General features: G+C 48.9%; 1 protein-coding gene across 12 annotated transcripts in view; it reads left to right on the top strand.

Annotated features, from left to right (window-relative positions):
• The window catches only part of MTCL1 (microtubule crosslinking factor 1), a 121,314-nt gene extending 96,838 nt beyond the window's left edge, over nt 1-24,476 (top strand). For 5 of the 12 annotated variants that reach the window (XM_019797903.2, XM_019797914.2, XM_019797910.2 and 2 more), the window contains 6 exons: nt 871-1,038; nt 4,415-4,666; nt 9,673-9,969; nt 11,463-11,494; nt 15,906-17,445; nt 22,993-24,475. In XM_019797903.2, coding sequence (XP_019653462.2) covers nt 871-1,038; nt 4,415-4,666; nt 9,673-9,969; nt 11,463-11,494; nt 15,906-17,445; nt 22,993-23,187 — 2,484 coding nt within the window. In that variant the 3' untranslated portion in view covers nt 23,188-24,475. Of the gene's footprint in view, nt 1-870; nt 1,039-4,414; nt 4,667-9,672; nt 9,970-11,462; nt 11,495-15,905; nt 17,446-20,246; nt 20,304-22,992 lie in introns of all 12 variants that reach the window. The other 7 variants (XM_019797915.2, XM_019797913.2, XM_019797909.2 and 4 more) reach the window with 4 other exon arrangements.
• The last annotated feature ends 455 nt before the right edge of the window (nt 24,477-24,931 follow it).

Below are 24,931 nucleotides of genomic sequence, written 5' to 3'. Positions count from 1 at the left end.
TTGAAATGTGCCTTCAAAGGTCAGGGTGAGTTTTAGAAAATAAAAAATCTTTTAAGTTAGGTGGAAGCAGATAAGTGATAAAAGTCCGTTTTTCATTAATCAGACCTGTTTGCATACTTCACATGAGCAGAGCACTGTGTGGGACGCCGGAAGTGTGGGAGCAAGTCGGGTGTTGTCTGTCGCCCACGCACTCACACGGGCAGTCGGGTGGTCAGGGGAGGCACAGGAGAACAAGTAGGTGCGCGGTTGTTGGTGCAGTTGGTGCAGCCGAAAGGAGGGGCACAGCGATTCCGTCTCAGGACCATGAGGAAGCCCTCACCAACAAGTTAGCGTTTACATTTGACTTTGATTAAAGCTCAAAATGCCCTCTCCCCCATGGCCATACCCATCCATCCAAGTCAGAGTATGACCACCCTATGTTTCTAAGAGACACAGAGCCTTTATTTATTCTCTTCTGGCTCAGTGGCTGGTATTACAGTGACAGCGTAGATAGGTGATGTTTACATCTTGCCAGATCCCCAGCTGTGGCTTCAGATGTCTGAAATCCCGTGGAGCATCCTCCTGGCCCCGGCTTCTGCGTTCCCTGTGGCCTCCTGCAGCTTCCTCCCTGCTGCTTCTGGGCGCAGAGCACCAGCCTGAGTGCCGACCCTCGTCCTGTTCCACCAGGCCCTTAGAGGTCTCAGCTCCGGGAGTCTGACGCCCGACAGCATAGGGACCCCTGTCTCTGTCCCACTAACTGCAGACTTTCCACCTGTTCTGTACCCATCACAATGGCACCTTGGACACAACCCAGCACCACCTTGATGCCTTGACCTAAAAAGAATACCCTTACATGAGGGGGCTGAACCAACTCCGTGTTCGCTCCCGCAGGTGGCGGAAAACCAGCAGCTGTTCGGGGCGCTCAAGAGCCTGCTGGAGGACCTGCGCACCGAGCTGCGCGAGGACGAGCATGCGCGGCGGCGGCTGCGGCAGCAGTACGCCAGCGACAAGGCTGCCTGGGACGTGGAGTGGGCCGCGCTCAAGTGCCGCCTGGAGCAGGTACCTGCCCATAGGGCCTCCCCTGCTCGTGCTGAGGGGCCTCTGCCATCTGGGCGGGGTGGGGAGAAGACACGGTTCCTCAGATCCATGGTGATCTTTGTCCAAAGAGCTCGGGCTCCAACGGGAAAGCCGGGAACAGCTGCCTGCTCGCTCTCCTTAAAATTCCCAGCCTCGGGGCGCCTGGGTGGCTCAGCCAGTTGAGCATCTGACTCTTGATCTCAGCTCAGGTCTTGATCTCCGGAGTCATGAGTTCAAGCCGGGTGTTGGGCTCCATGCTGGGTGTGAAGACTACTTAAAAAAAAAAAAAAAAATTCCCAGCTTTTCCAAGGCACCTTCTTCTCCCTCCTATTGCCTCTCCCAAGTATGAAACACCGTCTCCAGTGACCACATTTTGACAGTAGCATTTATTTTTCCATTCTGTATTGGACAAGGCTGTATTTAGCCCCATCAGAGGGTGACCAGCATGAAGTGGTGATCAGAACACACTGACGTAGTTCAGACAGGCACAGAGAAAATGAAGATTGTGGCTTAGTTATCTCAGAAAAGGAAAACATGTGCGTTCCTTTAGATGCCTGCAAATACTGAAAAGAGCTTGTAGACCTTCCACCGTGTGCCCTAGAAGTCTGATTAGTTTCCGTGGCCTTATTCCCCCTGGAAGAAACGGAGGCCCGGAGGAAGTGGCTGGTCTCAGATCATGGAGCCTTTAGCGTTCGAGTAGAGAGAATGGGGTCTTGCCTCCACCCTCCCAACCGAGCTGAGCCTCCTCGGAGATTTTAGACCATGGCCATGGTTGTTAAAGTCAGACGTAGCCAGAAACGTTCTTTTCTAAGTGTTTTCTCCCTGGAAGCCCTTAAAAGCAGTATCACCTCCTGCCCTGAGTCTGCTTGCCCGGATTGTTTCTCCAGGTTTCTTCCAGCCCCTTGATCATGATGGGAGGAAAAGTCTGTGCATCTTTGATAATCTACTTTCTGAGCCCTATTTTGAGGCAAATCTTAAAGTAATTAAAATTTTATATGAATTGGCTAGATCATGAAAGAAAAAAAATTGCCCTGAAAGGAGACATCTTCCAAATGGCCTTGATAAAAGATGAAAGAGCCTGTCATGTCAAAAGAAAACAGCCCCCCTGATACCCACAAGTTCATCTGCATTACCAGCTGGCCTAGGGGAGCAGTGGATTTAGGCTTGCAGCCCCCGGTAGAGTGGAGACACTGCCTTCTCCGCAGAGGAAGCAGCAAAGCATAGCAAAACCAAAGCATGAGGCCAGGCTGGTGGAGCCGCTGACCCGGTTATGAATCCTGCCTACTCACCTGGTAGGAGATTCTTACTAGATGCTCTGTTTATCTTAGTGCACAGCCTGAAGAGTCAGCAGTGGAGGCAAAATGAGTAAGATGCTCTCTGGTGAGGTGCCTTTAAACCTATTTTAAAATATGTTTATGGGGGAGAAAGCTAAATATTTTCAAAGATGTAAGTGTAGCTGAATAAAGGAGGCCTAATCTTTGATATGCACCAGTTTCAAAATATTTCATCTTTGTTTTAGAGAAACCTGGTAGCCACCCACATGCGTGCGACACATAAATCCTCAGGAAGACTCACTAGACACCAAGAAATAGAATTAGGACTTCAGACTTAGAAGCCAGGTGGTAATAGGTAAAGATTCATCTTCCACCCAAATCATTTTAAGAAGTTTCTGAAACAGTTGCAGCCCAGGAAGCCATGAATGTGGGCTGAAGCTAGTTTATTTATAATCCTCCCATCTTTATTTTCTTCTACTTGAAAGCAAAACAGTTGAGTTCTACCAAAAGTTAAGTATTTAATCTCAGTGGAGGTCATGTTGTGTCCATGGCCAAATCTGTGATTCCATCAATTAGCCTTGCTGTAGATGTCAGGGATCCATCCACAAAGAAGACATTTCTTGAAGGGGCTCTCAGTGCGGTGGGAGACCCAGACAAGGGCTGTAATTTATAATAGTGTGATAAGTGCTCTGCCAGGCCTATACACAGTGCTGCCAGGAAATAGGGGTGTGCAGGCCATGCACCTCAGCCCGAGGGTTCAGGGAGGGGTTGTTTGTGAAAGTCCTGCTTGGAATGAGCCCCAGAAGCTCAATAGGAGTGGATACATGGAAAAGGAGAGAAAGGATGTTTCAGACAAAAAAAAAAATCCTGAAAAAAGGGGTAAGTCTATCTGAGGAGTTGCACCTGGTCAGGTATGAGGGAAAAGAAAAATGTGCAAAATACTGAAACATTAATCCTGATTTCATCATGGAGGTAAAGCATTTTGATTTACATTTTTAAAAGATTATTCTGGCTTCAAGGAAGAGAATGGACTAGAAACCATCAGAATTGAATGGAGTAACATGGTCCATAGGTAAAAATCCAGGGCTCTGCTGAACTAGAATGCAAAAAGATGCATCTTTATGTTCATTAATCCTTCACTAAAATCTGTCATGTTCTGCAGCAACAGTGTGCTCCCAGCTCCCTCCTCCCATCCTCTGCACTTGTTGCCACAGCTCACTCCTGTAAACACAATACATTGCACCTGGTTTTGCTTTAGACACTCAATAATACTTTAAAGCAATTAAACATACTTTTATTTGTATTTCTTCTGTCATTTCCAGTGTTCATTTTTTGTGTAAATCAGGGTGTCTCTTAGTATCATAATCCTTCTGCCTGAAAACTTCCATCACTTCTTAAAGTACAGGTCTGCTGGCAATGATTTTTTTAAATTTGTTGAAAAAGCCTTTTTTCCCCTTTATTTTTGAAAGATATTGTTGCTGAGCATGGAAGTCTATCAATGTTGACATTTTCCCCCTTCAGCTCTTTCAGGATGCCACTCCATCATCTTCTGACTTGCATAGTTTCAGAGGAGAGGTGTGCTGTCACTCATGTCTGTGTGTCCTGTGTCTGTCTGCCTCCAAGGTGTCCTGTTTGGTTTTCAGCAGTTTGAATATGATATGTCTAGATGGAAATTTTTTTGCTTATTTGTTTCTTTTGGTATTTAATCTCAAAAGACGTTTAATGGATATTTATTGTAGACCAGTAGGTCCCACTGCTGCTCCATCCCTCATTTCCATGTGGGGGCCTCAAGGAGCTCTATAGAAGGACAGGCAAGATATGGTGGTAACTGAGTCCTCAAGTGGAGCTGAGATGCAGACCACAGGAAGCTACGTGGACTCACTGCTTTATATTTTGTGTGACTCTCTATGTCAAATGTTTGTAATTAGGACTTTAAAAATGAGAATTTTTTTTTTTCCACGGGGTTGGTCAAATCTTGGTTTAAACACGTTTCCAGGGATAATATGCAAGTGAGCTGAGATTTTCTTCACCTGTGAATACAAGATTTGCCAGGGGCTAAGGACTAAGTCTTTTCTCCTTGCCAGCTGGAAGAGAAGACTGAGAATTTGGGAGAATCAGGCTCTTCTGCCGACAGCAAAGGTGCATTTAAGAAGGAGAGGGAAACGCACCAGAAGCTCCTGGCTGACAGTCATGGCCTGGTCATGGACCTGCGCTGGCAGATCCATCACAGCGAGAAGAACTGGAACCGGGAGAAGGTGGAACTTCTCGACCGTCTAGACAGAGACCGGCAGGAGTGGGAGCAGCAAAAGAAGGAGCTGTTGTGGAGAATAGAACAGGTAAGGGAGCACCCAGGCACCAGCAAACAGGGAGGAGAGTACAGACAACTAAACTGACCTGGAAATTAGACCACTTAGAGGGGGGAAAAAAAAGTTAGGCTAATGTTTCACGAGCTTCTGAAGAAAGAGGAAAAAACCATAGAATTTCTAGCATTGGTGACCTAGACTCAGTCCTCACGTTACACAGATCTTTCCATTACAGGGTTTGTAGGTAACGTCCTTGTGTGTGTATACGTGGGGTAGGTAGGTCTGTGGTCGGGGCTGGTGAGGGGGGTAACATTCTGAAGGAATGTAAAGACTAAACTTGAAACGTGAGGTTATTTCAGGTCTTATAAGGTGATTCCTGCCAAAAAGCAAACTACCTTTTAAGTTTGCTGCTAAAGATGTGGTCATAATGGCTGCTCCAACTTGAATGGAATTGCTGTCCATTAGTAAAGAAGTTGCTGAATTAAGTTGGAAATCAGGCTGTTTGCACCTGCTCTGGATATTGCTGAGCTGTGATTAGGTCGGACCATAGTCGAGGGAGGGAGCTGGTAGTCATCCTCTTGAGCCAAACAAACAATTCAAACACCCAGATGAATGCAGGGGGAGAAAGGGAGTTGTTTTTCTACCTCCCGGAGAATCATTCTGTGCATTGTGTCCAACTTAGGACAGTTTGCATAGTTGTGGTCCTACCTGAGTGATGCACAAAGTAAATTTCCACATTAAACTGATAAAGGTTTGGAATTCTTCTCTGGCTGGATTTTTACATAGTATATATGGGTATTATTATTATTATTAATATTATTATTATTATTTATTTCAGCCTGTCACACTTAAAAATTTATGAGGCCTCAAGGAAATGTATTAATCAATAAGAAACTGAGTTCAGGAAAAATAACCTTATTACTCCATTACAAATAGCCACACTGCCTGCATTTATGTGGGAGCCTTTTGAAAAATGTGTTCTGTCATCCCCAGACGTGATACCTGTGTTATGCTGGTGCAATGGCCAAAGTTAGTTTCTGCATGCTGTTGGGGAGGGAGAGAAGGTGAATGAACTAAAAAAAGCCAGGAGCCTCTGGCTCAGAAACTGTGGAGAAGAAGGCACAGTGCAGATGGAATGGAGGGGAAGTTCTTCCTAGATTCGATTACATATGCAACTGAGTCACCATATTGGTGTTTGATGTGTCTCATTTCAAAATTCCCCAAAGTCAATCAGAAGTAAGGTGGCCACTTCCTGTTTGGTCTAGAAATGCATCATTTGAGAAGAATCTTCTGTATTAAATCTCTGTGACTATGCTGTCCTGAACAGATCAGTGGTTAGGTAGAAATCGCAGGGGCAAAAACAGCATGTATTCTCTTGAAGGGGTCACAGATTTGTCATATCCAGCTTCGGTTAACCAGTGTCTCAGTACCTCCAGACACCTTGTTATCAGGGACGGTCCCTCTTGGCCTTCCCTCCAGGAGCACTCACCCTGTCTGTCCCTCCTATGGTACAGCAAGGCCATCACGATCCCTGCCACAGCCCTGCTGGGGTCCCCTGTGCCTGTTAGCTGTGGGCTCTTTGGTCTTGCCATAGCTTCTTTTTGGAAGTCACAGCTTGGATATAATTTAAGCAAATCTTTTAGGGTTTCACTTTTGGAAATGAGGAATCCCTAGTAAAGGAAAAGTAGTAGGACATCCGATGATCGTCAACTTTTGAAGAGTTAATGACCAGGGGAGGAGCAGCCGCCCCATTTTAAGACTGTATTTTGAAGGGTGAGGTTGGGCATGTGCCGAACCCCATTTCCCATTCACATCAGTCTTCCGAGTCAGGGCTATAGCGTTTCCACTGAGCCAACAGCCTCAGAACCCAAGTCCTCAAGGTTCACATCTCTGAGCATAATGGATTCGAGACACGTGGGTTCCAGGCGTTCATCTGTTCCTGAAATCTGTGCAGTGGATCCCACAGGCTTCGTACAATGATCTCACTGCTGTTTTTAGAAGAAGATTTGCTGCCAGTGACTGATGCTGCACATACGCAGTTGTGGCTTTCAAAAATAAATCCGGCCTTTTCCCCAAATAGTCAGCATTTTAAAAGAAGATTTTATAAATCTTGGTGCCCAATCCCGAAAATTAGATGGAGCAGTTATCTTCGTTCTCTGGAAGAGGAAATTGACCAAAGTGTGTGTGTGTGTGTGTGTGTAGTTTATTGTTCATTTAATCTTTAGCTCCACATTCCATAGATAAACAAGAAATACAGGTGAACATTCTTCATAATATATGCTCTTGATATTTGACTACTTGGGGAGCCATGTAACCTTGACTGTGAACCTAATACAGTTGGCGAAGGAAGTAACACTAAATCCATTTTCCACTTTGAGAACACGTGCTTCATACTTGTCGGGTGTCATTAAATTCCTACATAATTTCTGTGCCGCATGAGGCATTTGATATGACAGATGACTGTGGGAATGCGGTTCAGGTCACATAACACATGTCATCTATCTTATCAGCATCCCTTGTCCCAGTCCGGATTTGACTGGGCGATAGTTAACTTTTATGGAGTCACACTACATTTCTCGGTAGAATTAAGTTCCCAGTTAACATGCAGATGATAAAGGACTCGCCGCTGTACTAAAGACCTAAAGGAAAGACCATGTGTCGTCCCAGTCTCCTTCCAGTAACTTCCTTAAATCAGCTGCTTCTACAATCTGAAAGGCCGTTCTTTTCAAAGCCGTTCACAAGGTGACCTGTTTTCTTTTGACCAGTTCAGGTAAGGTGACACTGTGGAGGGCTTATTGTTTCCTGTATCATTTGAAATGCAAGTCTTTTCAGTTTTCTATTTGCATTAAAAGTTGTTCCACTGCAGGATTCGAAGTACAGTGGGTGCCGATGGCTGGTTCGAAATGACTCTCCTAGGAAACCCTCTCCTTTTAAGGACCCATTACTCTATTACAACATCCCAGAGGCATCTTAGCAGCGGATACCTCCAGCTAAACCCATTCCAGTTCATTTTTAGGAAACCTAACACTGACCAGCTTTAGTGCGCCTTGCTCCTGGCTGCCTGTGTTTATTTTTGAATTCCCACTGTGCTGAGTTAGAATGTGCTCGTTCAAAGCCCTCCTCCTTAGTCATTCTTTCCTCCTCTTCACACACACCCTCGGTGCACATTTACAGCTACAAGTGTGACTCTTGCATTTTAATTCCTTGCCCGGAATAGCTTTGAGATGATCATGTGTTAGAACTAAATTGCGCTGACGTGCATTTGATGAACATAATAAAAAGCTTTCCCTTTTTGTTGTTGTTTTTTGTTTGTTTGTGTTTTAAAGAAAACATTTAGCATCTTTAAGAGAACTGGGAAGAATTGTGTCTTGGGGTGGAGGGGCTGGTAGAGATCAGAGGGGCCGAGATGAAGCGATTGGCTTGTTCCCTAATTCAACTCTGACCCCATCTCAGACTCTAACATTTAAGCTCTGGCTGCTTGAATTTCCATCTTTCTCAGAAAATGAAGATAATCCATTGTCTCAGGAATGATGAAAAATGAGTAAAAGTCCTTTGTCTCCATTATTTCACTTGGCTGATGATGAACAGGCCACGCTTACGTCCAGCTCCTGGATGAAGGCCTCGGTTGGGACAGAGGTGTAGTTTGTGAAAGATGCTTCGTTAAAAAGTAAATTAATGCTTCCAGGGGAGTTGTAGAACTTCCTGGCACGGTCTCAGCACTCGAGGACTGAACATCTTTCCTCTTTCACAAATCCAAATGTCACTTTCACCCTTCAGAGAACTTTCTTAGCTAAGAGAGCAGCCCCCGCGGTGGTGGCGTGTGTGAACGTGTCATCTGGTAAAGACCCCAGTGGACATATGTAGGTGAAACTCTCCTCAGCCCTCCGCTGTGCTTTCTGTGCATGTTTCGAAAGGAAGGCGGTGAGGAAAGCTCTGGAGAGTCCAGGGGGAAGTGGTCCACTACGGTTTCTCCAGGGAGCGAGCATCCGCCCTGCACGCCATTCCCAGCCTTTCCCTGTGATTTCACGTTGGCTCCCTTCCTAAGTGGCTCCACATGGTTCGTTCTAGTGCCGTAAATCAGCAAGGCGTGTATCAGCGCACCCAGACCCCAGGGAGGTCAGTGCTGGTCTCGCTGACAAACAGTGAGCCTTGCTGGGCTTGCCTTGCCAGGGGCCCCCGCGCTGCTCCCGTCCACAGCAGGCAGCTGGGTGGTCCCCACTTTACAGATGAGGACAGGGAGCTGGGGACACTGAGCTAGGGACTTCACTCCTGCCAGCAAACCAGCAAGCCACAGGACAGTGGCTCCCATTCAGGCCTTCCTCACTCCAGGGGCGCCTGCATGTTCCCCACTGTTGCTTCCTGAGTTTCCCAAGGCAGGCAAAAAAGGTATGGTTCTAAAGTAGATGGCTTATTTTTCCTTTTTCAGTCAGTCCAGATCTTTCATTAACTTGATAGCTAAGTTGTAATCCTCCCAAGCAAGGTGAGAAGTTGTTTTTGACACCAGTGGTTACAACGCAGTTCAATCACTTGGGTTGTAGATGGGACCCATTCCAAATGATTTGGAAATAATAGTGTTAGAATGAGGAAACTCTGCTAGTTAGGAAAATCAGATTCACCTTCAGAAGTTTGCTATCGCTGATGTGAGTGTGCCTTAAGTTCTGAAGGTATAAAAGAGAGATCTAAATATGTCATTTAACAGTGTTCAGTTTTTAAAAAATAAATGTATAGTTTCCCGTGAACAGTACTCCAAATGATATACAGTAATATATATATATATATTATTGGCAGAAGGAGTTGGCTTGTGTGTGTGGTTAATGCAGATTTTCCAGTCCGGATAAAATCGTGATTTTTTTTTAATAAAAGCATCTGTAATGTTGTATTACTTTTGAAATTAAGGTCAGAACTTTTAAGAACATTTACTTCTCACAGTCTTTCCGATGAACCCAAATGTAGTCCCAAATTGTGGAGAAGCAGCGGTCTTAGGGAGAGCAACAGACAGAGGAGTGAGGCTAATTGTTTTCATTTTTAAAACCCTCAAGTTGCAGAAAGAAAACAGTCCCCGGAGAAGTGGCAGTTTCCTCTGTGATCAAAAGGAAGGCAACATCCACCCCTTTGCCCACCCTGGAAGCCCCCGAATGCCTCGTCCCATGGGGATATGGCCCTGCGTAGACACCGACTCCACCCCGTTTGAAGACCGGCCGCTGTCCAAGCTGAAGGAATCAGACAGATGTTCAGCACGGGAAAACCTCTACTTGGACGCCTTGTCTCTGGATGACGAGCCAGAGGAGCCTCCGGCCCGAGGGCCCCAGCGGGAGTTCAGGAACTGCCTCCCCCAGGTCGGCCTGGGATTTGGGGTCCAGTTACCTGCTGTGAGACCGGGGGGTTGTCAGGAAACCTGGCCACCTGGCCAGCAAGTGCACATCGCAGTCTCTGGGTTGAGTCAGCATGAAACCCTCACAATGCCAAGAGCTTTGCTGGCTGGTCCAGAGCCCAAACTCCTAGCGTGTGCTGCATTCGGTTTCACTCGGCCAACGTGTCTCGGGTTTGGAGACGCAGGACTGTGTCCTGTGTAAACGAAAGTCTCACCCGTGAGCGGGTCCAGTGAAACACACAGGAGGAGATCATTCATTCTGGGAAGTACAGGTCTGCAACTTCTCTTGAAATCACAGCAGCCTTCTGGTTCTAAACAACTTTTTGGTAACAAAAAAATTCTGTTCTAAAGAAAGTACCTCACATGGGGAAATACTGTCACTAAACAGTGACATGCTATAAATTCTTATTCTGTGCAAAGGGGGGTGGAATCCAACACTCAGAAGCCGTGCGTAAATCAGATCGGCAAATTGGGGAGCTAAGCTGTGGGCTGGAATTCCCATGGCGCCGTGTCAGGTTTTTCTGGTTATGCCCTTTCTACAGTGGGGTTGAAAACCGGGTTGGAGTTTAGGAATCATTACGCGTGAGTCAGTTTAACAGTTGCTGTACCTGTCACTTAACCTGAAAAGACAGACTTTGAAGAGATCGTGTCAAGCAGTGTTGAAATGCGGGGCAGCTAGACTTCAGCCAGGTGCTGGGAGGTCAAGTGCGTTCTCAGCAGGAGGTGGCCAGGGGCATGACAGCACCAGGATGCTGCCCTATTTGAGTCTACTGGCAACTGTCCTGGTGCAGCTGCACAGCAGAGAGGAAGTAGACCGGGGTCGGGAGCCTGCCCTGGTCCCGTCCACAGTGACCGGGGCCCGGTACTGAGCTGCACAGAGCAGAAGTCCTTGTAAGTTCACCTGATACCAAAGGGCCATGCTCACAGCTGAGAAAGTGCTCAAGCCTAAGGCTGTTGCATCACCTTCTACAGTGAGGCTTAGACCAAGGGACAGAGCCTCCCGAGTTCCTCTCTAGGGGGCCCCGTCTTCCCTCTCCCCTCCCCCACCTCCTCGTCCTCCTCTCTGTCTCTCTTACACACGCGCGCACACACACACACACACTCAGATGTATTCAGATCTTACAAAAGCCAGCTTTGAGATTCACGTAGTTAGCTTCCTTTGAGGAAGCAGGAGAGCCACTTTCTTCATGACCAAGTGTACGGCCAGTTTTTCTCACTCACATGGGCTCCTCCCTGGACTGCGGGAAATCCAAGCCCTCATCACACTGTGGCTTCTGGTTTTATTATTATACCTCAAAGGGCTGAGGGGCAGGAGCATTCCCGACCAAAACTGGGCCTCGGTGTACCTTTCAAATGGTATTTTCCTATGGCCGAAGAGCAAAACAAATCACTCAGCACATTGAAAGTGCCTGGCAACCAATATTAACTGATTCAGACGATCTTATTTCTTCTTTACAGGAAGAAGAAAATCACAAGGGAAATCTTCAAAGGTAAGCAAGACTGATGAAAACAATAGCCGGCTACTGAAATTAAAACCTTTTGGTCTTAAAATTCTATCTTGTCACCACCGTCTGTGGTAACACTGTCTTGAGAATGACTTAAAGCAAGACTTCTGAATAAGTCGTTGCTTTATTATTATTGATTTCACAAATACGGCATTTTCCGTTATTAACAATAGAAAGGCCAGAGACACGCTGTACACATGTGGGTGTTAGTGTCATGGTGAGAACAGTTACAGTTGTGTATGGTGTATATAAAGGAATGTTGTGTCTGGTGGTTTCTGAAAAGTCCACAGAAAGCCCTCACTTCTCATTTAGTCTGGAAAGACTCCCTCTTGATGTGCTGTGAGACATTTTATTTATTTTAAGATTTTATTTATTTATTCGACAGAGATAGAGACAGCCAGCAAGAGAGGGAACACAAGCAGGGGGAGTGGGAGGAAGAAGCAGGCTCCCAGGGGAGGAGCCTGATGTGGGGCCTCGATCCCATAACGCCGGGATCACGCCCTGAGCCGAAGGCAGACGCTTAACCGCTGTGCCACCCAGGCGCCCCATGTGAGACATTTTATATACTGTGCACTTAAAGCTCTGCTGGGAGGACTTATTAAACTATTTCCCGGCAGTAAACCTTGACGTAAATACAAAGTAAGTCATGTCGGTGATGTTAGTTATCACCTATTTTAGGTCGTTTGTATGATAGGATGTACCTGAAAAGACACATCTAAGCAAATTTGTTTAAATTTAAACATTAAAAATACACAGCGGAGCGGAAGGATTTCCTGTACACAGTCCCCCCACCGCCCACCTCCCACACATGCTTTTTCCTTACAGATGATCACATGCTATTTCCACCACAGGAAACTTCTCCTCAGGGCGATACGCTGTTTCCAGATCTCCTCGTCCCTGGTTTTCCTACGAACTTCAAGTCCGTGAATTACTGTGTCCTGCCATTTTGCCCTGTATCGGGTTCATCCAAAACCACCCAAAATGCCTGTGGTGCGCTTCTGGCCTTCAGGCTCTGTCTTGTCTGGTCATTCTCGGACAACCGGGGCCGTGTTCAAGAACTAGAGCCTGGTTTCAGAGCACATCTCCCTCTTGCTAGCCGTGTGCCCTGGGGTGAGTTGGGTAATAACTACCTTGTGCCTCAGTTTCCTCATCTGTAAACAGAAGGATTTCCATTTCTTTACAGCTTTAATGTGTTACTACACATAAAACAGAGCAACGCCCGACACAGAGGGAACAGGCAGCAAAGTTTAGCTATCTTCACAGAGCTCTTCCCTGCATAGTAGCTCTTATTTTTTATCTCTTTTTTTTTTAAGTTTATTTTTTTTAGTGATCTCTGCACCCAGCGTGCGGCTCGATCTCACAATCCTGAGATCAAGAGTCGTACACTCCACCGACTGAGCCAGCCAGGCACCTCCTATTTTTTATATTAGTTGCTGCTATTAATTTCGAAAGTCATCCATATTTAGAAAAGTTAACCTTAAATTAAAACTTAAATATCACCGTATCAGAAATATTATTAAAACTTACATATCAGCGGCGCCTGGGTGGCTCAGTGGGTTAAGCGTCTGCCTTCAGCTCAGGTCATGATCTCGGGGTCCTGGGATCGGGCTCTGCGCTTGGCGGGGAGCCTGCTTCTCCTCTCCCTCTGCCCCTCCGCCCACTTGTGTTCTCTCTATCTCACGCTCTCTCAAATAAATGAATAAAATCTTAAAAGAAACCTTACATATCAAAATGTCCGAGGTATGAAAGTACATGTGTTGTCCCCACCATCACCTTCTCCCTCTTGCTTCTAGCAGTTTCTTGTCTTCCCTCCGTACTTTTCCTTCTGTGCGCCTTCACACGCTGGCACGTTTCAGATGTGTCCTGGTTTTGTATCTGTTTCATGTTGGCCACTGCTAAGGCTGCTGTGTCCCCTTTCTCTGCCCACATCACCTCCGTTCCACGAAATCCATCCAAGCCCTGGAGGCAGAAAGGCCCCACGCAGGCGCACTGGCTTAACTCTGAGGATAGTTCCTCCGTGAGCAGCAATGGGTCTTAGACGAGCCGTGTCCAAGAAATGCGGAAAGAATTGGGGTTTCAGCACCTACAGAACACTTCCAGCCCCCAGTGAACAGCGTTCTGAAGCTCATTATTTCTTTTTTTAAGATTTTATTTATTTGACATAGAGAAAGAGAGTACAAGCAGGGGGAGCAACAGAGGCTGAGGGAGAAACAGACTCCCCGCCAAGCAGGGAGCCTGATGCGGGGCTGGATCCCAGGATCCTGGGATCATGACCTGAGCAGAAGGCAGATGCTTAACCCACTGAGCCACCCAGGCATCTGAAGCTCATCATTAATTCAGCAACTCCTTGACTTGGCCAGAGGCAAGAAGGGAAAAATCCTGCTTGCCGGAAAGCTTCCTACCCATGATAAACTGACCCATCCCTTCTATTTCTTTTTATTTTCAGTGCTAGTTGTAGCCAGCTTTCCGTTATTCATCAGGCCATGGGAGAGTTTGTAGATTCTTTCTAAACAGAAAATATCACTAACTTTTGCCCCTAGTGAGAAATAACAAGATCAAAGGCCTACTGGTACCATTTGTAGCCTGTTCTCTTTTACCCCAGAGTGGCGACCACAAGAGCATGTGTCCCCAGGGTGAGGGTAAAGGCATCCAGAGCTTTGCTGGTTCTGTGGGCCAATCCATGTGGTACACAGACCCCAATTCTGGCCTCACCGTCATTAATGGTTTCTGCAGTGGCATGACCCATGTACTGTCCACCTGGGACCCGTTTGGCAGCACCTGTGCTGGTCTGAAACCCTAGGTATTTAACCTTCTGTCTGGGGTGTGCAGATATGAATATGTCCTATGAGAAAGTGGTCTAGCTGCAGGGACCGTGAGTCTGCGTATGCCCCGCCTCCCCATCCACCCCAGCAGGAGGGATTTCTGGCCAGAGGGTCCCGGCCTGAGCCTCCTTCCTGGCTGCCCCTGCTTTGCCCTGGGTGGGTTGACTAGCTGCCTGACCGCCCCAGCAACCGCCTGTCTTAGCATTTTGGAATCCCCAGCCCCTCATACGGTGCCTGTGCTGGCCTATAGGAGGCAGTCAGGACTTTCATACCAAATAGAAATATATTGGACGAAAGCACTAGTGTGTACGACGGAATCTATACCCAAACCCACATCCACCAGGCAGCACTTACCCCGAACTGGCTGTTCCTTAAGCTCACCCTCTTCACGCTCCCATGGGTTTGTGTGTCTGCAGGCTCTTGCCCAGGAATACAGGAGGAACAAGAACACGGAACAGGCTGCGCTGTACAGGAGAGAGCGGGGGGAGGGAAGAGCCGAGCCCTGTTGGTGGATTTCGACAGGGCCGGATGGCGTTTCTATTTGAAGTCGTATTTGGAAATTACATTCCCACCTGTCACACCTTCCACATCCCTCCTTTGCTCCACATCTTCCATTTGGCTTCTGGAGATGACAGTTGGTACAGCTGACCCCCGAGCAACACAGATTGAACCACACAGGTCCACTTAGATGTGGATTTTTTCCAGTAAATACAGTACAGTACTGTAAATGTATTTTCTCTTCCTTATGGTTTTCTTAATAACATTTTCTTTCATTAGCTTAATTTATTACAAGAATACAGTGTTTAATAAAAAGTAAAATATGTGTTAATAGACTTTGTCTTATCGACAGGGCTTTCGTTCAACAGTAGGCTATTAGTAGTTAAGTTTGGGGGAGTCAAAATTTGTACATGGATTTTCGACTGCATGGGGGTCAGACCCCCTAATCCCTGTGTTGTTCAGGGGTCAACTGTACTTCACTAGACGTTCATCCAATGAGGATGAGGCTGGCGGCTGAACAGGACTTCAGATTATAGCTGTGATGTTGTGCTACCCACCCCTCCTCGGATACCATTCGCTGGTTTGGGAACAGGGTGGGGTTGTGTTCCTGTCAGTCGCACAAGCACCTGCCACAGTGCCTGGAACTCAGGAAACTCCTAGTAGGTGAAGAATTGAAGGCACTCATCAGCCAGGTGTCCGTCTTCCTATGGAGCATCCAAAGGCCAAAATAAAAGCATTCCAAGGTGGGTTTGGAGCCTAGCTCTGACCACCCCAGAGCCCAGCCTCCTGCTTGTTCCCATAGTATTTGAGGGCCGCCTGTATTAAATTCTGACTCATACAAGGCTCCCAGAACAGTTCCAGAGCCATTAAAAGTCCAGTGAACATCCACAGGGGCAGCTTGTGAGCAGAGAACATCAAGCGGCTAGAAGGTGTTCCGATAGTCGTGGCGGAGACGGACGCACAACGGGCACCTCTCCTGTGGGCAGGACGCGCGTGCTGCGCTGGGTCAGGGTGGCAGGTGAGCACACTTCCTGGCCGGCAGGCAGCTGACACCCTCTTCTCTCCCCCTTTCCCAGGGCTGTGTCTGTGTCCTCCATGTCTGAGTTCCAGCGTCTGATGGACGTCTCTCCCTTCCTGCCGGAGAAGGGCCTGCCGGCTGCCAGCAGCAAGGAGGACATCACCCCGCCCCTGTCTCCTGACGACCTGAAGTACATCGAGGAGTTCAACAGCAAGAGCTGGGACGAGAGGCCCCCAGAGCCCTGGGCAGACAGGACCGAAGGGGGGCGGGCAGGGAGCGAGGCCAGTGCTGAGCCTTTCCCCGACTCCTCCTGGTACCTCACCACGAGTGTCACCATGACCACAGACACCATGACCAGCCCAGAGCACTGCCAGAAGCAGCCCCTGCGGAGCCACGTGTGCGCCGAGCAGGCCGGGGTGCGGGTGCTGCACAGCCCGCCCGCCGTGCGCAGGGTGGACAGCATCGTGGTGGCAGGGGGTGAGGGCAAGTGCCGGTCGGAGCCTGAGTGCCCGTTTCCCACAAGCAGAGCCAGGGGGGGCGCTGGAGACGCAAAGGGGGGTCCTTCAGAACATGTGCTTAGCAGGTGGCCTTGTGCCCCCTCCAGACACTCCCGAGACTATGTGGAGGGAGGGCTGCGGCCCCTCGAAAGCGCCCTCTGCACGCCCCTGGGGTTTGCCTCCCCGCTACACAGCCTGCAGATGTCCAAGAACATGAGTGATGACATGAAGGAGGTGGCCTTCTCTGTCAGGAACACCATATGCTCTGGTCCCCCCAAGCCTCCACTCAAGGACATGGCCTGCCAGACCAATGGGTCCCGGACAACGGGGACACAGACCGTCCAGACCATCAACATTGGCCTGCAGACCGAAGCCCTGCGTGGCAGCGCCATCACCAGCAGCCCCCACAAGTGTCTCACGCCAAAGGCAGGGGGTGGTGCCACGCCCGCATCGTCTCCTTCCCGAGGCCTTAGGAGCAGGCAGGTAGCCCCAGCCATCGAGAAGGTGCAGGCCAAGTTTGAACGCACATGCTGCTCCCCCAAGTACGGGTCTCCCAAGCTGCAGAGGAAGCCCCTCCCCAAAGCCGAGCAGCCAAACAGCAGGACCTCCCTGGGGCTGGCCCCAAAGGGGTGCAGCGAGTCAGCCTGGGCCCGCTCTACCACCACGAGAGAGAGTCCTGTGCACACCGCCATCAACGATGGCCTCTCCAGCCTCTTCAACATCATCGACCACAGCCCCGTGGTGCAGGACCCCTTCCAGAAGGGGACGCGGGCCGGGAGTCGGTCTCGCTCAGCAGAACCTCGGCCGGAGCTGGGCCCAGGCCAGGAAACTGGCCCCAGTTCCCGGGGACGGTCCCCCAGCCCCATCGGGGCTGGCTCAGAGACATGGAGGGAGGATGGGGGAGAGGGCACGCCCTTGAGGCAGGACTTATCCGCTCCCCCTGGTTACACGCTCACTGAGAACGTAGCCCGGATCCTCAACAAGAAGCTGTTGGAGCATGCCTTAAAGGAGGAGAGGAGGCAGGCCCCCCACGGGCCCCCAGGTCTTACCAGTGACAGCCACGTGGGAGAAACAGTCAAAGCTGAACCAGGGTCCATCGAGGTAATAAGGCTGAGTATTCTAACCCTCACCCCACCAGCTCTTCTGTTTAGATGCCAGGAAAACATGTGTCAACCTAGGGTTTTGCTAGGTCATCTGATTTCAAGAATCCTTACCCATAATAGGTTCTTGTGAGCTGGGAAGATACAGGTTTTATGGGAGAATGGAATAGGCAGAAACAAGCCCTGACCTACTCCTAAAGAAAAGTTCTTATTATTGTCCTCAGTGATCTTTTCTTGAAGATGTAGCTCAGGGTTTGGTTCAGGTTCTCTGGTCTGGTTGTAGGTGATTGCTGCTTGTCTGTCTGGGCCTTTCACTTCATAATTCGCCCTCTTCCCGTGTGAATTTGTGTCCTAGAAATGTGTGTGTGTGAAGTGAGTGAGAGTCACTCAGGGCTCTGCGTGCTCGAGATCTTTATCCGGGACAACACAAGAGGTGTGCTGGAGCGGGTGTGATAGCATGGATACTAGAACATCCTCCGTCAGGAACGTACCAGAAGGTCTAGATTCCAGTGCAGTCTTCAGTACACACTAGCAGTCCTCTGTCTCCCAAATCCCATGCCCTCTGCAACCACGAATCTCCCTGGCGGTAAAACCAGGCGAGACAGATGGATAAGATCAAAAGCCTGCCTTCAAACGATGTGATTACTACTATTATCCTCCTCACATCTCTCATATTATCATCACACTACATAGGACCACACATCCCGGCCCCTGTTATCGTTATGCGATTATTATTATATCCCCCTTGACATTATTCACCGATGGGTCAGCCTTGAATTTTGTTCTCACGCATTTCCACACAAAGTATGTCCATAGCACAGCACTTTAAAAACAATCCGTGTTTCCACTTCAGGAATGAGCAAAACAAAACAAAGCCCGACATGCTGGGAGCGAAAGGGTGGGGCTGCGGGCCTGGTGCGGTGAGGCCACGCTCGGTCCCCACCTCCGTCAGACACTGGTCAGCCGGGGATCCCACGCGCAGACTGGAGGGTGAGGCCAACTCACCACTAGCCTAGATGGACAGACTCCACACCCGGGGAATCCAGATACCCATAACCATTCTCCAGGCAGCTCTTGCAGATGGCAGGGGTCAGAGAGGAGAGACATACGCTCTCTGGGCTGCGGCCCTGGTCTGCCGCCGTGGCCCAGGCAGCGCTGGCTTCACAGGTGGGGAGACACGGCAGGTGTGTTTCCACATTTCCCTGGTGGGGGGAACCAGTGGCTCCCAGTTTAACCCACCAAGGAGTAGTCAACTCAAAATACAGAGTTTAAAGCTGAAGTAGGTCAAACCATGGTGAAATTGCCAGTGACCTGCAGAAAATGGCAATTGCCATTTCATTCAACCTAATATTGATAGTATATTGGCCACGTTCCAAACATATGCATCTCTGTGATAACGTTGTTTACGTGCTCTGAGAAGACCAAATACCATGGCTGAGTGTTCTCGGGTGACAAATGGTGTCTTCTGCGGGCTTCTGTTACCCCCCTCCTTCCAGGGGCCTGAGGTAAGTGACTCAGTACTGCAGAGGGCTTATTTGTGTGAATGCCCTACCTTCTTAGGGCTCGGGAGGGATCAGTTGAAATGAGGGCTCTGTCCCAAAGCATTAACTGGCTGTGTCTGCAATGTCCATTAATATTAGAAACTAAGGAGAAATTAATATTTAGGAACCAAAAAGGGCTTTGAGTTACAGTGACTGCTCCAGGCAATCTATGATAGTAGAAAGACAACCGCTTAATGGCTAAATCACAGCTCTAAGACGTGAAGACGGTTTTATCAGAACCGAGCTATGCCTGTCCCCCTGCCACTTGGGTCCTCTATAAAGTGTCTGTGTAGATTGTCTTCTCACTGAGTGTGTTCGCTACCAAAGACATGATTGGTCAAGTCCAGGGATTCAGGACCTGCGTGGAGCACTCACTGGCAGAGACTGAACGTTATGGGCTCTTTTTTCCTTTTCTGTTGGAATTTGCTTGTTCTAGATTCCAGTGGAATTCTTCCTTGTCTAAACTGACTTCCTGTATTAGGCCCATTGGAAACCCCTCCCCATCACTCCATAAATTATGTAGTAAGTAATTCTGGGTTTCCATTCCAAAATCACCAGGACTAATGCTGATTATCCAGCCTGCGTGAGCACCTGGCTGTGGATCCTTCCCTGAATGTTCCCTCGGATGCCTGGACATGGGCCTCCCTGGTGGGGGCGCAACAGGAAATCTCCCTTGTCTTTTCTCCATCCTGCCCCATGGCTATATTTATCCTCTTTTTCTCTTGTAAAGCTGGTGCTACAGCTCTACCCTGCGGAGAAGCTAAGAGGGGAGTTGTGGTGTGAAGGAAAAGAATATTCTGGAAATGCAGTGCTATTCTTCCCTCCCGTGTCTAGTGGAAAATACAAGGGGAAATTTTTAGCGTAAGCAGTGGCCACGTGATCCTTGTGACTAAAACAGACCATTTAATCCTCTGTTTCAAGTACAACAGTCATGTGACTTCCATCTCTATGCACCCCAAAGGCTTTCTGAAATGTGAAATGCTAAAGGGCAAATCAGGGAAGAACAGAAAGCAGAAAGGAGAGGTCTGTTACTGTTCTGTCGTGAGGGTCCTTCCGTGCTCCAAACCACCTGGACCCACGCAGAGAGAGGCCCGTGTACCTGCGAGTGCACCTGCCGTCTTCTGCGGGCCTCACGTTTCTCCTGGTAGCTGTCCCTGGAACTGCCACCAGGCTTGTTGACTTTAAACCTTTACTGTTCTTTTTTAAAAAATACTTTCCAACCTACTTGCTTTTCTTTTCTCTCTCTGTCTGTTCTGTCCAGAACCAAACTGTCTTACTAACTGCCCCCTGGGGACTCTAGCCCTGCCTGCCTCACGCCGTAAGTGCTCTCTACCTTCTTTGCACACCGTCTGGAAAGGTCCTCTGTGTAATTTGGGGGTGGTGTCTGGCACTCAGAAACAAGGCCGATCATGCCAGCTACATCTGCCTTGTCCGTGGAGCCTGCCGCCTGCCTGCACTGGCCTGGAGTCCGTCTTCAGGGTCAGATTGGCCGGCCTAGACTTTCCCAGTTGCTCCAGGGAGTAGCGAGTGCTCACTGTGAAGAAATCCTGCTGAGATTCCCACTCTCTGCTTTCAGAGGGTTAAAGGGATATTGGCCAGAGAGGGGACTGTCTCGGGCACAGAGGCCTGGCCTGTGGGGGTCTGAGAGCTGAGTGTTTTCCCAGTCCACCTGCACCTGCTCACTGGTATTCTGGAAACACATGCACACCACCAGGTACTATGAGGTGTGAGCTTAACACGATGAGGCTTTTCTCTCTTTTTCAACAGCTGCACCAGAAGGAATAAATCCAAATGTATCTTGTCCTTCCAAGTGACCACCATAGGTGACATAGTGACTGCTCAATAAATATTTGTTGGATGAATCAACAAAGCCATCCCTTGTTCCAAAGAACAGCCTCAGAATTGCAGTCTGAGCCCGGACTGAGGCGTGTGAAAAAAGACCAGCTTACTGTTTGATCAAGAGTTAGTCACCCACCCACCTCACCCACTGGTCTTAACTAGGAGTGCTAAATACAGAAATACGGTTGGCTCTCAAAGACGAAAAAGGTGCTCACAAGATAAAATGACCACACAGTCTTTTGCAGTAGCCTCTCCGGGAAGGACAAGATCGTTTGCTTGTCTGTGCTGGTGTGTTACTGAGGGAAAAGTTGGTTCTTAAACCCATGGTCGCACATTTCTTCCTATCGGGGTTCACATAGGGAAGAGGTGGCGCCACGCTGTCTGATCAGAAGCCTGTTCTGGTTCCGCAGCAGCCAGGTGGAAAAGGGCTGCAGTGGTGTGGGGAAAAGACCCATGGTAGCAGCCATCCCAACATGCAACACACCTGCCCCACATGTAACACACACCACACACTCATACACAGCGCGTGCAGCACACTACACTCATGCACAAGATGACCCACAACGCACACGCGCACAACATATCCTCATACGCGGCACATACAACACAACACTTCTGCACATGCTGTCACACATACACAGCGCACTTACACCCTACACGACACAACACATAAATCTTACAATACCAGGAGCAGAGACAGAAAAAGACAAAGCGGTGGCGGATTTCCGGAGCCCCGCATCTCCAGCGCATGCGCACCCGCGGGCTGAGGTGAGGAGGGGACAGCCCACCCCGCCTAGTTTGCCTTTCAGCTATTTCAGGCCGGCCTCGTGGGCGAGGGCTTCCTGGTTGCCATGGTTCCCATCAGCGGAGTGCTTTGCTCATCAAGGCTTCCCCATCCTCTGCTGTGACGCGCAGTCACAAAGGGGACGGTTAGGAGTAGTCTCCAGTGTTCATGCCATTTTCCGCGGGGCCCACCTCACTCCATCACTCTTCCAGAAGCACCGAGCCCAAGCCGGGGCTCCGCCTTCCCTCTTCTCCCTCCTCCCCCCATTGCCCATCGACACAGCCCACCGTCTTTTCTCTGCCGTCGCTCCCCGCTCCGCAGACCAAACCGTCCTCATCCGGGCCTCTGCGCTTGCTGGTCACATCTCTGTCGGTCGTCCGCCGCCCTTCCTGACGGGGTCTGAGCGCCTGTGTCCTCTGTCGTTCTTCATTGCAGTGGCTTACCATCTCAGCTTTTTCTTGTTTGAGTGTCACTTGGGCGGCCGGGTTCCGCCCCGTGGAACTCACCGTTCCCTCACGCCCCCACCGCTCCTCTGTGCACCGGCATGCTCCAAGTGTGGGCATCCTTGTTTCCTGTGCTGCAGACTAGGGAGCTCGACACTCCTTACCACCGGAAAAGGAGCACGGGCCCTTGGGAAGAAGTATGGTAGGCGGTTGGCCCCCTGGTTGAGTGTGTCGTGCACAATCTGTTCTCAGAAGGCGTAGGATGCCTTAACAGAAGCACAAGCACACTCTGATTCCACTTTTTAAAATGCTGCAGTGAGGAAGAGTCATTAAAGAAAACTAGACCGAAGTTAAAATTTCTGCCTGCAGCATTTTTTCCGTGTCGTGGGAGTTTGTTTAACCCACTGCCACTCAGCTCGGAATAAGCAGTAGCAGAGTTCGTTTTAAGGTGAGTCTTGTTGCTATTGCAGCTGGATAAATCATCGGTCTCTTCATGGGCCTCCAACAGACCAAAGCAGAGGGAGGCTGGCCTCTTAGGGCCGGGTCACTGTGGTTAGCAGATCATTCAGGATGGCCAAAAGGATGGGGTCAGCTGGGTCGGGATATGACCAGGTGGCCTGTGGCTCTCCCCACCTCCCATAGGCTCCAGCCCAATTCTGAAGATGCTGCATAAACATCTCCATCTCACAGCATTGCCATATTTTGATCATGATTTGCTATCTTCTCATTCCTGTGTCACTGACCATCCGCGTTGAATTTTTCACTTACCATCTTAAGTTATTCTCCCTGAACAAAATATAAATTAACATTCTGAAGTTGACCCTAATTCACTGCACTGAACTCAAGTCTGTTGAGAAGTGTGTTTGGGGAGAGTCACCCCTCCCCCCCAAGAGGAAATGTCGGTCTGAGTAACCCTGTCTTTCTCTTTCTCGGCTTTGAAGGAACTACCTTGTTCCGCACTAGCTCCATCCCTAGAACCCTGCTTCTCCAGGCCCGAGAGACCAGCAAACCGTCGCCCTCCGTCCCGTTGGGCCTCACATTCCCCCACTGCCTCACCGGCTCAATCACCCGGAGACCCAGCCTCATTGGAGGAGCTTGGCGACGAGGAGCCACCAGGGGAGAAGACACACCTGTGACGACTGCAAGTTTGCATGGATTATCGGGGAATAATTCCCTGTAATTTGCATAACCACACCGTCGTCATCTACCAAGCTCCACCCACAAGGAGAGATCTAGCTTTCCAAGGTCAAAGAATGTTTTTTAAAAAACACACAGCTGCTGAATGTCCAACCTGTGAACCTGAGATGTTTCTAGAAAGAAACCGTAAACGTGCCTGTAATAATTTTTTTCATAGCTCAGAAAACTATTTTTGTCTCCATCTTTTTTACACACAGTATATTAAACAAAAAAGCTAGATAAGATATAAATAAATTTAAAAAATAAAAAGTTTTAAAGATGTACATTTTAAGAGATTCTGAACACCCTTGCTCTCAATACTGACTGCCTCTCTGTTAAATTTGCACTGTTACACTTTGGTTTGGTTTATTTCCACGCTGAATTAGAGTGTTTTAAGTTAATTTTATTTCGTCAGTGTTTTCGTTTTTTAAGAATTTTTGAAATGCTTCAGACTGTCTGATTCAGTGAACTTTTTGTAGTGAGAAAGCCATGAAGCCAGTCGACAAGACAGATATCCTCTCTATGGGAGGGGATACCCATCCACATTCTTGCAAAGGTACAGAGTCCTCATCTGGGCTTACCAAATTCGCTGTATAATCCACGTACTCTACTCGACTTGCACGTCTTTGGGTTTGAAGCGCTGGGGTGCATGTACATACTGCTACTGTGGTCTCACCATCGTGTAAGTGTGAGTCATCTGTCCCACCGTAATACGTTGTGAATCCCTCGTACTGTACTTTTATCGTTGTCCTCTTGCATTGAGATACAACAGCGATGGCATTTTTAAATTATTGTTAACGATGAACTGGCAATATACAGTGTTTACTCAAAATTTTTCTTGTTTAAAGAAAAGCACTACAAAAAGCCAGGAGGGTACCACACTGAATCAAAGGATGGTGCCTCGGAGTCTGTATGAGACCATGATGAAGTAGAAATAAAGCCTTTACAAGATGGCCTGTGCCGGGACCTCATGTTTCACCATGCCCTGCATCCTCTCCTAAGGGTTCAAGGGACAGTTTTCCGTAGCCAGGGGAACGAGGGAAAGGGGAGGTCCTGCTGCTAACACACCTCACTGGGGGCACACTGTGAGCGCGTGGTGGGCCACCGCTTCCCTGTTCTCTGTAAGAGCGTCCTGGGGCTGATGAAAAGGCGACTTCGTTGTGGTTGAAAACATGGCGGGCATGGAGGTGTGAGGAAACTGTTACCCACAAGTCCAACTGTGCCGGCCTCTCTCCCTCTCCCCTCCTTGGGAAAGCGGTAGTGGCCAATCACCAAGAGGGTGCTTCCCTCCTCGGCAGATGTCACCTGGCCTGTTAGTGGGTGACAGAGTAGGGATTTATAAAGAGGTGATGCTGCCAAAGAGCGTAAGAACTACTTCCGGCGATTATCCTTCTCTAGACTCCCCAGCAGAATAAGCTCTGTTCCCAGTGTTACCACAGTTCTGCCTTTAAACTAAATATTTTCTCCCAAAATGGAAAATGCCAACTATTGTTGAGGATGTGGAGACATTGGAACCCTGGGGCACTGCTGGGGCAGCCGCTGTGGAGAACAGCATGAGGGGTCCTGAAGAGAAGCAGATCAGCGCTCCAGCAGCTGTGGTCGTAGGCCTGGAAGAATTGAAAGCTGGGACTTGAACAGTGGTGTGCACACCGATGTCACAGCAGCCTGATCCACAAAGCCAATCAGTGGAAACAATCTGTCAGT

This window comes from Ailuropoda melanoleuca, chromosome 14 (genome assembly GCF_002007445.2).
Source record: "Ailuropoda melanoleuca isolate Jingjing chromosome 14, ASM200744v2, whole genome shotgun sequence".
NCBI lineage: Eukaryota > Metazoa > Chordata > Mammalia > Carnivora > Ursidae > Ailuropoda > Ailuropoda melanoleuca.
The sequence above is the reverse complement of the archived record's forward strand: the minus strand, read 5'-3'. Positions and strand labels throughout refer to the sequence as shown.